Source organism: Podarcis raffonei, chromosome 13 (genome assembly GCF_027172205.1).
Source record: "Podarcis raffonei isolate rPodRaf1 chromosome 13, rPodRaf1.pri, whole genome shotgun sequence".
NCBI lineage: Eukaryota > Metazoa > Chordata > Lepidosauria > Squamata > Lacertidae > Podarcis > Podarcis raffonei.
In genome coordinates, this window is record NC_070614.1 from 20,120,752 (window position 1) to 20,132,500 (window position 11,749).

General features: G+C 45.3%; 1 protein-coding gene across 1 annotated transcript in view; it reads right to left on the reverse strand.

The window, feature by feature from the left end:
• Nucleotides 1-5,430: 5,430 nt before the first annotated feature.
• Nucleotides 5,431-11,749, reverse strand: part of SGCA (sarcoglycan alpha) — a 24,053-nt gene continuing 17,734 nt past the window's right edge. Inside the window, exons 9-10 of the mRNA XM_053361216.1 lie at nucleotides 7,206-7,409; nucleotides 5,431-5,853 (exon numbers count right to left, since the gene is read on the reverse strand). Coding sequence (XP_053217191.1) covers nucleotides 7,217-7,409 — 193 coding nt within the window. The 3' untranslated portion in view covers nucleotides 5,431-5,853; nucleotides 7,206-7,216. The remainder of the gene's footprint in view (nucleotides 5,854-7,205; nucleotides 7,410-11,749) is intronic.

An 11,749-nucleotide genomic window follows, 5' to 3' on the forward strand; every position in this document is an offset into this window, starting at 1 on the left:
CCCACCCAATGCTGCTATTAGGCTCGGCAACTTCTAACCGCCTGGCTCCCATATGTTTTAACACAGAGAGATGGAAAAAAACAAACTTAAGCAGGTAAAGCGCTCATCATTTTAGGTCCCTGCGAAGAAAAATGCCTATTGTCACTTCGTGGGTCACACTCCTCCCAGCAAAAACGCACCACACCTGTCCTCCTGGCTGCCACCCTCATCCTCAATTCGACAGATTAATTTTGATTCATTTTTTTCCCTCCCTGTCTCCAGATATTTCACCTCAGACATTTGCCCCCGCAGGAATTCCCTGCTGGTTTCCAGCCCCCGTGAAATTTCTCTTTTAACCCTCCCTCTCCACCATCTCAAAACCCCCAGAGAAACAAGCAAACAGCCAACCCACCACCCAACCATTCTGCTTCATAAAAGAGTGGCAATGAATTCAGGACAAAGAAACATATAAAAACTGCATACTTAGCAAAATATTCCACCCTCAAAATTTCTTTTTCACACCCACATTTCTCCCCTCATATATTTCCCTCCCCACACACTCTTCTCTATGAACCGGAGAACACCTTTCTTTTAAAGGAAGCTGAACAAATTCCAGAAACCAAAAGCCCATCTCCCCTCCCACAAACAAAACATCAGTTCCATTTTTCAAAAAAGGAAGCCCCAACACCACAATGGTCACCTTCCCCTCCTGCAATACATTCTTGCAAAGTGTGATTTATGAGGGTGAAACGCCGGAGCTTGAGTTTGCCTAGCGGCCAATGCTATCTTACCCTTGAAGCCTCGTGCCAATGATCCAAACGGTGTGGGAGAGATGTTGTGGGCGTGGGAGAATAAAAGGCACTCTGTGCATGCTCAGAAGCACTTATCCGTGGCACTGAAAAGAGATTTCAAGGCTGAGCTGTGGAGGCACATGCAAAGCGGTGGGACCCTGTCTGCAGATGCTCAAAGCCAGAAGGAACAAGCTTCGCAGTCTCATTGCTTCACCTCAACATCCACCAGCCTTTCTTTCTTCCTTGGGTTTCTTCTTCCTCTTATCCATTGTCCAGAAACCATCCTTGCCTCTGGTCTCCTATTCCATTATGTCAGATATGCACCAGTAGCCCATCTCTCCAACACCCTACCAGCTCTCTTATGTACTCAGCATTTCTGAGATCTTTGCAAACCGGACGGAGCGTCCCATTCCTTTTGCTTACCTGATGCTCTAAACAGGAGAGGGAGAAGGTTGTGTGAGGGGGGAGAGAACCCTCCTCCTCCTCCCTCACCAAACACGAGAGCTGGCGTCTTCTCCCCACATGCCAGGAAAGCTGAACGGCGTTCAATGGTCCTCATTCAGGAGCTAGCGAGAAGAGGGGCTCTTTGCATCAAAGGGTGCTTTGTCAAAGGGGGAAACGCACAGCAAGGGCATCATGCACAAACATGCGCACGGTGGATATTTTGCCCCCTTCCAAAGAGGCCTGGTTGTGAAGGCGGAAAAAGCACAGCCGCTCGGATGGCTGCTCATGAATAAGAAGCTTTTGGAAACACAAAGGATGGATGGAGCGTTTTCAAAACAACATCTGTCTGGGAAACCCCAAGGCCCAAATGGAGTGGGGTGACAACCAGTCTCGGCAGTTTCTGCCTTGATGTTGCTGTGTCGCTATCTTATACAGTGTCAGACCACTTGCCCATCGCAGGGCCGGATTTAGGTTGGATGAGGCCCTAAGCTACTGAAGGTAATGGGGCCCTTTATATGTCCAGCTGTCCTTTGTCGACAACAAATTGTCACTTTTGTGTGTGTTGAATATATGCTCTATCATAATTTATGGACGTCATAGGTATCTAAAGCCATTTGCACATGTTGCCAGGCAACCAGTCCATGCAAAATGTAGGTACCCTATATATAGAAATGAGCAAACCAGTGATATTTTAGGGAGCAGGCTAGCAGGCGGGGCCTATTACTTACATCATCGAAGAAGAAAAGTTTGGATTTGATATTCCGCTTTATCACTACCCTAAAATGTAGCCACATGCAGCTGCTGGGTGACCTTGGGCTAGTCACACATCTATGAAATCTCTCAGCCTCACTCGCCTCACAGAGTGTTTGTTGGGGGGGGAGGAAGGGAAACGAGATTGTTAGCCACTTTGAGACTCCTTAGGGTAGGGACATGGGTGGCACTGTGGGTTAAAGCACAGAGCCTAGAACATCGGCAGTTCGAATCCCCGCAACAGGGTGAGCTCCTGTTGCTCGGTCCCTGCTACTGCCAACCTAGCAGTTCGAAAGCACGTCAAAGTGCAGGTAGATAAATAGGTACCGCTCTGGCGAGAAGGTAAACGGCGTTTCCATGCGCTGCTCTGGTTCGCCAGAAGTGGCTTAGTCATGCTGGCCACATGACCCAGAAGCTGTATGCCGGCTCCCTCGGCCAATAAAGCGAGATGAGCGCCGCAACCCCAGAGTCGGTCACGACTGGACCTAATGGTCAGGGGTCCCTTTACCTTTTAAGGGAAAGTGAGTCATTCCAGGATCAAATCAGAAACCGGGATGGTTTCTCTAAATCAGGGACATCCCTGGAAAATAGGGACACTCAGAGGGTCTGTTCAAGATGACCCTAACTACATGTAGACTAGCCCCGAAACACCCACTGCCCATAAATGTATCCATCATCAATATTAAGACTGATCTGAAATGCCCTCTTAGCAATGATGCTTTCTTAGGACAGGAAAACTACAACAGAGTCTGCATAATGCTCCAACTATTCATTTACAATGAAGCTTCTGTGCCGAGTTTTCCGGAGGCCCTTCAACTTGGACCGGGGGTGGGGTATCTTTGCAGCATACTCTGAATTTGCTCCTTCAGAACTCAGGCAATGCTTGCTGTGCAGCAAAATCTGTGCTCCGTTTGACAGAAAATGGATTTTACAGAATGGGAAATGATCGTGAAATGATGAGGCTTTGCTGCAAAAAGGACCGCCTTTGTGTTTTGTTCATGCATTTATCCATTTCTCCTCCTAGCTTCAGAATCAAGGTGCAAGGTATATGAGATGTACAGTATGCGCCTTCATATTTGCCTTATTAAATCAAACTTTTCACACGGCTGCTCCACAGATTCGGAGGCAGGGAATGCTCCTCTGGTGATGTCACAGAAACTGGCCAATCAGCAGCTACCACAACCACACATATATCTGGGAGATCAAGCTTAGAATCTGTTTCTTTCCCCAGGTAGAGCTTGAAGCATGCTGAAGATCTGCAAAAACCCGTTTGCTCTGAGCAGACGACAGCTAGACAGAAAAGCTGTGTTCCGTATTGTGGGCTATGGAGACTCCTCCACTTTTCTGCAACTGAATGGAATGGAGAGGAGGATAGGAACATGTTGCTTTTTCGTGGATTATGTGCTTTCATGTTATGGTCCTTGGTAGCCAGTGAACCAGAAAAGGAAAGAAAAACCTGGCTTGCATTTTTTTCTGGCTGCAGGCTAAAAAGAGAGTCAATACTTTCGGGAGATGGAGGAGGAAGAGAATAATCCTGGGACACTCTGCCATGGCATTAAATTTGTAGGTTGTTGTTCTTCAGATGCCTCTTGATTCCTCCCAGAACTAAAGACTTAAAAGCACCAATTAGACTTTTTAAAAAATATTGCTTTAATCACTGTTCAGAGTTGACTTGTTGTGGCATCACAGTGCGTCTGTTAACAATGAAAGGTTATTATTTAGTTTGGTGGTAGTGCAAAGGTAGGTATAGTGTGTGTGTGTGTGTGTGTGTGTGTGTGTGTGAGAGAGAGAGAGAGAGAGAGAGAGAGAGAGAGAGAGAGAGAGAGAAGAAAGAAAGAAAGAAAGAAAGAAAGAAAGAAAGAAAGAAAGAAAGAAGTATTTGTCTTTTAACAAGAGTGTCATATTTAAAGTACAAAACTGTAAAATATTTTTATTGGGTGCCAACTCATGAAGCGTTCTGTGAATTGTGAAAGCTGACATATACAGATCTCACCTCTTCCAGTACAAAGCAGGTAATTTTGCCTGAGTTGTCATTTTAGGACTTAAAAACCAAGGGGGGTTGGACCTGTACTCTTTGAAGACAAGGGGCTTCTATAATGTTCTATTTGACAGTTTCTGTTGTCCAGCTGCAACATACTGTGTGAACCAGGGGTGCAGAACATTTGAATCTATAGCTCGGGGTGTCTGTGAGCATGTGGCAGTCAAAGGTGTTGAGGTTATCTTTGTACAGAGCAGGAAGTAGGATTGGGTGAATATGTCCATTTTGGATTCTCTTTGTTTTTCATTTTTCCATCTTAAACTCAATTCTCCACCCTGCCACATCAGTTTTTATTCGTTTTTTTTTAAAAAAAAGTCATCGTGAAAATTAATCAGCATCTTAGTGCAAATTTCTCCATATACACACATGTCAATACAATTTCATGCACGTTTTTGCAAGCAATTTCCCCTAATGTAATGCAATTTGTTATGTCAGTTTCGATAATCATACATTTCTGCGTATGTGCATTTTCTTTACTCATTACCTGGCTGGAGAACTGCACGGCAAAATCCAGACAACAGTGAATTCCGAAGGATGCTTCAGGTCACCTAATGTCCAGTGTTGTGTGATTTATGTATGTTTGCCTTTAAATGTGAACTGAACCAAATTTCTCTCCCATTCCTAGCTGGGTATTCTCAGAATATGAGGTATTGAGGATTTCTCTGTGTGAAATGAGAGAGTAGGATGTGCAAGGACACAGCATGTGCTAAGGGGTTGTGGGAGATTTATTATATTCATTAATAGGTCCATGCTGAAGTGGGTACAGTAAAAAAAAAAAAGGTAAAGGACCCCTGGACGGTTAACTCCAGCCAAAGTCGACTACGGGGTTACGGCGATCATCTCGCTTTCAGGCCGAGGGAGCTGGTGTTTGTCCACAGACAGCTTTCCAGGTCATGTGGCCAGCATGACAAAACTGCTCCTGGCGCAACAGAAACCAGAGCACACAGAAATGCCGTTTACCTTCCTGCTGCAGTGATACCTATTTATCTACTTGCACTGGTGTGCTTTTGAACTGCTAGGTTGGCAGGAGCTGGGACAGAGCAACGGGAGCTCACCCCGTCGTAGGGATTTGAACCGCCGAGCTTCTGATCAGCAAGCCCAAGAGGCTCAGTGGTTTAACCCACAGCGCCACCCGCGTCCCTGTCGGGTGTTTTAGGTAGGTGATATTTTCAGCCCTGACTGGAGATGTCTAGAATCAAACCTGGGACTTGCTGCAGAAAGCAGATGCTCTACCCCTGAGCTACATCCTTTCTTTCTAGCCAAGGTGCACCCCTGTCTTGTCTGGATTAACCCTCCATTTGCCAGGCTTCACACAGCCTGTATTATCTGTTCTATCTTGCTGTGTTACATCGTCATGATATTAACCATGCAAGTGAAGGTAAATAAATAAAATAATAAAATAAAATAAATAAAAACAATACAAAGAAGGGTGTTCAACCTTTTATCACTACAAGGTGCAAAATGGTAATCAAAGGACTCTTTGATCGCAGTCACTCTATGGGCTCAAAGAGGTCTTGTTGTGATGTTACTCACAGAACTCTGGGCACTGTAGTTCTGTGACCAAGGTTATGTACCCACAATGCCTGGCACTAGTAGCTCTGAACTACCCACCCACCACTTGGATATGTAGCAAAAACACAAAAACAACATTGCCCCGGGAGTCAAAATGCTTAACCCTACAAACATGTGCACAGAGTTACCGAATTTCCACCATTATCCCAGTTCCCACCATTATCAAAGTGGAAACAAGCAGGAAAGCAAAATCCACTCTCCCAAGTTTCGAGAGAAGTTGCCTCAATATTGAGAGAAGTCTTTGGTGGGGACATTCTCCACAGCCTCGCAGGATTTGACCTGTTGGGGGGAAGGAGGAGGGGGGAGTTTAATGCCACATGCATTTCATTGGCTTCTATTACTGAGAAGAGGGAACAGACTACAAGAGGGGTCACTCATCCACCAGAAGGTTTCTGTGCATAGCTGTCAACTTTTCCCATTTCTTGTGAGGAATCCTATTCAGAATAAGGAAATTTCCCTTTAAAAAAAGGGAAACGTTGACAGCTATGTTTCTGTGTCTTTGTACTTGCAAAAAAGAAATAAATAAAAAGGCTCCCCTCCCCTGCAAAAAGGAAAGGGTTTTTTTATTATTAAAATAACTCAACATTAATACATACATGTTATGAATATACATAAATCCTGTCTTGACTGAGCACTAGCATTATAACTTTTTGACTTAAAAAAAACACACGCACCTCTTCCCTGTATCATAAAGGGACAAACTTTTGCTTAGAAACACTGAAAAGGGGACTAATTCTTCTCAGTTGCGAAAAAAAGGTCACCCCAAAATGAAAAGTTGGAATCACCATATATGTAACATAGCTACTCATAAGTATTAGCAATTTTAAAAAATTTATGGAACTGTTTAGGACTTTTACAGCTGTCTGGAACTTCCTGAAACTGTATTGGAGAATCACTGGAAGCAGGAGCCATCCGTACTCCAGATACCAAGAAGTAATCAGTGTGCAGAACGCGCAATCAAAAGTGATGCGGGAACTTTATGGTGCTTGAGGCAGAAACTAAGACAAACTGCAACCTCAATTTATTCTAAGCAGTGAGAAATGATGTACAATGTACAAAGCATTATAAACTTTGCAATGATGTACAATGTACAAAGCACAAGTATCATCAACTTTGCAGTCTCTGTTTTTCCTGTATTATAATACATTCTGTGCGCATTACAGAATACACTTCAGTGGTACCTTGGTTGTCAAACTTAATCTATTCCGGGAGTCTGTTCGATTCCTGGAACCGTTTGAAAACCAAAGCGCAGCTTCTGATCGGCTGCAGGAGCTTTCTGCAGTCAATCGGAAGCCGCGTTGGACATTTGGCTCCCGAGAAACGTTCGCAAACCGAAAGACTCACTTCTGGGTTTGCGGCGTTCGGGAGCTGACTTGTTCGGGACCAAAGGTACCACTGTATATAGTTACATATGCAAAAATAAATTTATTGATTTTGCGGTGAAATCTTTTTTTCAAACAATTTGGAAATGACAGTTCATTCCATTGTTTTTAGGCCAAAGTGCGTCTAACTAAGCTACAGGAACACAAGGTTGTAAAAAAAATGTTATAACCCTACTGAACATGCCTGTTCCCAGGCATTCAAGGCCCCATTCAGCTCTATGCCTCTGCAGTGGCTGTGGAGGAACTCACCTGACAAACGTTCACTGCTGAGCCAGGATGAGAGGCACCTGGGCAGTGTCAAAGCGGGCGCTTCTCATGGGATTGGTCCTCTCGCCCGTGCGGACGTTGAACATGGGCATGGTGGAGAGGGGCCTGGGAACGTCTCGGGTGCTGGCCATCTCCCTCAGCTCCTCAGTGTTGTCATGGATTGTGTGGTGATGCACCATTTGGATGCTGAGGAAGAAAAGAAATGGTATTATCCCCACAGGATTGATGCAGGAATAAAATGGGGAGTGAGGGAACCATGTACAATGGTACCTTGGTTCTCAAATTTAATATATTCTGGAAGTCCGTTCCAAAGCCAAAGCATTCCAAAACCAAGGCGCACTTTCCCGTAGAAAATAATGCAGAATGGATTAATCCATTCCAGACAATTAAAAACAACCCCTAAAACGGCAATTTAACATGAATTTTACTATCTAACGAGACCGTTGATCCATAAAATGAAAGCAATGTACTGCAGTCACACAATCAACCAATCAATCAGTAGCTGAACTGGGTTCCACACAGTCACAAAAACAAAACAAAAAAGAGCTGCAAAAACAAGAAAAATGCAAAATAAAGAGCAAAACAGACCTCAGCGTAACACTTAAAACGGAAGTGTGGCACTCAAATCGGAAGCGTAACACTCAAAACGGAGCACGTTCAGCTTCCGAAAAAAGTTCGCAAACCGGAACACTTACTTCCGGGTTTGCAGTGTTTGGGTTCCAAGTTGCTTGAGTACCAAGGTGTTTGAGAACCAAGATACCACTGTACATGACTGAGAAGGAGAAGTGAGATATAAACAGGGCCAACCCACCCTTGAGGCAAGGTGAGGTAACCGCCTCAGGTGGCAGGATCCATAGGGTCAGCAGATCCCAATGTAGATATTTAGTCCCCTTTTGTTCCTGATGTAGATCTTCCTTAAGCCCTTCTTCCCTGGCAGGGAGGGAGGTGCCATTTTGTGGTCCTCCTCAGGCGCCAAAATGTCTTGGGCCGGCCATGGCTATAAATGTGGTAATAGTAATAAAAATCACGGGGCACAAGGACCAATTGACCTGGCTTTATGATGATGCATGAAATGTATCGGACTTTAACTTGCAGCACCCCTCCAACAGCCAAGGTGGGAGTCTTATTGTGGCCCTGCTTACCTGGAGACTGAGCCTGGGCCCTTTTCTGTGCTACATATTCTCTCCATCACTCAGCTGACATGTGGACACTGAGGTCCAGCTCCGAGGGCCTTCTGGCTGCTCCCTCACTGTGAGATTATAGGGAACCAGGCAGAGGGCAGTAGTGGCGCCCGCCCTGTGGAATGCCCTCCCATCAGATGTCAAGATGAGTAACTATACAACTTTTAGAAGGCATCTGAAGGCAGCCCGGTATTGAGAAGTTGTTAATGTTTGATGTTTTATTGTGTTTTTATATATGCTGGAAGCTGCTCAGAGTGGCTGGGGCAACCCCAGTCAGATGGATGGGGTACAAATATTATTATTATTATTATTATTATTATTATTATTATTATTATTATTACTACTACTACTACTACTCTCATTTGTTGAGTTAATTTGTTGAGTTCAATGTGTGTGTTTTTTAAAAGAAAATAGCAAACCATTAAGTGGAAGAGGCAGGCATGTGATGCAAAACCTCAGGCAGTATCCTTGTGGCATCATAGAACACTAAGCTGACATCACAGAGCACCCAGCTTTGTTCCCATGGCAACTGGCTGGACCTAAATACTCAAATTGTGCCTGAGAGATGGACAGGATTGATTTGCCTTGCAGCTGAGCACCATCAACTTGAAATCCTCTACCCACCAAGGCAAGCAAACTCAAAAGTACTGTTGAGAGAGGTTGAAAAGAGATAACTGTTTATTCAGGAACCCCCCAGTATCGCAGCAAGGATTGGGTGAGCGCGCGGGCGAGTCAAGTTGTGAATGTGACAAGATATTCGGAGCCACAAAATCTCCAAACCCGTTTACGTTAATTGACAGACGTGGTAGACACGTGTGGACAATATAGACCAAGAGAGAAAGACAAAAAGCAACACCCCCGTTGACTTTAGAACCGACAGAACTATCCACCCAGAAACAAGAAGAAGGGGGTCAAACAGAAGGCAGTTTCTGAGCAATATGATGGAGTCAAAAGAATTTGCGGATGTTCCTTCAGCTGATGCATCTGAAACAGGCTCAATCAATGGAGACTCAGCTCCAGAAGACACTGAAGAATCTGATGTTTCCCCAAACATGCAATCCTCGGGTTCCTCTGAGGACCCTTCTTCTCTGGATCCTTCCTTGCAGAGAGGCAGAAGAACTCCTGGGGCAAGGACTGCTTCCGACCGCAATCCAACGAGAGCCGCTGTGCCTAAGCCACCCACCACCCACCTTTCCTTGCTGATATTTACAGCCGTGGCCACCTGCCGGAGAAAGACTGGGCTTTCCCTGCAGTCTCTCCAGAAGACCGTGACCGACATGGGCTATGACATGGAGGAGAAGAAGCACTACTTCATGAGGTCCATCAACAACATGGTGTCCAAAGGGCAACTCTGGCAAGTGAAAGGGAAGGGAGCCACAGGCTTCTTCAAGGTCAACCCCAACATCGTCAAGAAGTACCAGCCCAAGATGAGAGGCCGGAAGACCAAGGAAGCCGCCAAGAAAAAAGGCAGCCAAGCCACGTCCAGGAGTGGCAGGAACAAGAAGCAAGGGAAGGCAGAGTCCGGCCGAGGCGCAAAGAGAAGCAGGGCTCTCTCTCTCCCAGCTGCCCAGAATCAGGTCAAAGTGTGAAGGGTGCTTGCTGTGTCCTCCAGAGTGACTTCCGCATCCTTATGACGAATAAAGCAAGCCCTGTATTTAAAATTCAGCGGTGTCTGTAATTTTTCCCATTCCTCAAAAAATCAAAATCACATATAAGTGGGGAAGGGGGAGGACAAAACTGAAAAACGGTGTGGGGGTGGGTGAATTGTCTTTTTCCAGTCTGTAGGTCCCATCATCATCATTTAAATTTGTATACCGCCCTATACCCGCAGGTCTCAGGGTGGTTCGCGGGATATAATCCAAACACAGAAACGCGAAACGCACAATCAAAAGAAAAACAAAAAACCCAGTAACACTGCCAATGCATTTTAAAAGGGCATCGGATGTTCATTGGCCAAAGGCCTTGTTAAAAAGGAATGTTTTTGTCTGGCTCTCAAAGGCTTATAATGAAGGCGCCAGGTGAAGCTCACCGGGGAGAGCATTCCACAGATGGGAGCCACTACCAAAAAGGCCCGTTCTCATGTTATAGTAATAATAATAATTTATTATTTATACCCCTCCCATCTGGCTGGGTTTCCCCAGCCACTCTGGGCAGCTTCCAACAAAATATTAAAATACATAGTCTATTAAACATTAAAAGCTTCCCTAAACAGGGCTGCCTTCAGATGTCTTCTAAAAGTCTGGTAGTTGTTCTCTTTGACATCTGGTGGGAGGGCGTTCCACAGGGCGGGCACCACTACCGAGAAGGCCCTCTGCCTGGTTCCCTGTAACTTGGCTTCTCTCAGCGAGGGAACCGCCAGAAGGCCTTCGGAGCTGGACCTCAGTGGACTCTGGAGCTGTCATGGACGAGGCCTCCTTTTTCACCCACAATTTACTCACCATGTGGCTGTCGTTGTTTTTCCTTGGTGGATGTTTTTTAATTGTACTTATTCTTTACTGCGAAATCACTTCAAGGAAGGCTTTCATGAATGAGAAGGGGGGAAATGCTATTCAATCCCCTTTCTGCATTAAACTGCAATTTTGGTGGCGGGTGTGCGGGTGTTAATCTCAAAATGTGTATTTAAGATGTACTTTAATAGATTATCTACAGGCATCGTTTACCTCAGAATGCATAATTTAAATGTGCTTTTGCTCTTGAAAGGAGTTGGGTACATTGGCAACATTTTTAATTGCCAGTAACTGCACTGCATTGAGATCTGGCGGTTAGCAAAGTACTTATCTGCGCATCAGTCCAAAAGGTGTAGGAAATTTCATGTAGGAATTTGCAGAGTTTGGATTCCTCAAGCATCCCTAAGGGCAGAGCCACCTATCACATCAGAGGAGATAGGAGCCACCAGTGTACAGTCGTACCTCGGAAGTCAAACGCCTTGCGACTTGAACATTTCATCTCCCGAACACCACAAACCCGGAAGTGAGTGTTCCGGTCTGCAAACATTCTTTGGAACCCGAATGTCCGACACGGCTTCTGATTGGCTGCAGGAGCTTCCTGCAGCCAATCGGAAGCAGCGCCTTGGTTCCCGAACGTTTTGGAAGTCGAACGGACTTCTGGAACGCATTCCCATGAGCCTCCACAGCAGCCGGAGAGGACGGGAAAACATTCTAAAATGGCGCTGTGCGTCCGGGCGAGAGAGGAGGCACAGTGTCAGGCCACAACCGCCACTCATGGGAAAGACTGCGAGCAGCCATTATATTAGGACTTGCAGATTTGGGGGGAAAGTGTGGCTACAGAAGGAAACGATGGACGTACGTTCACAAAAGTGGTTTTTTTAAAAAAAATGTATTAAAT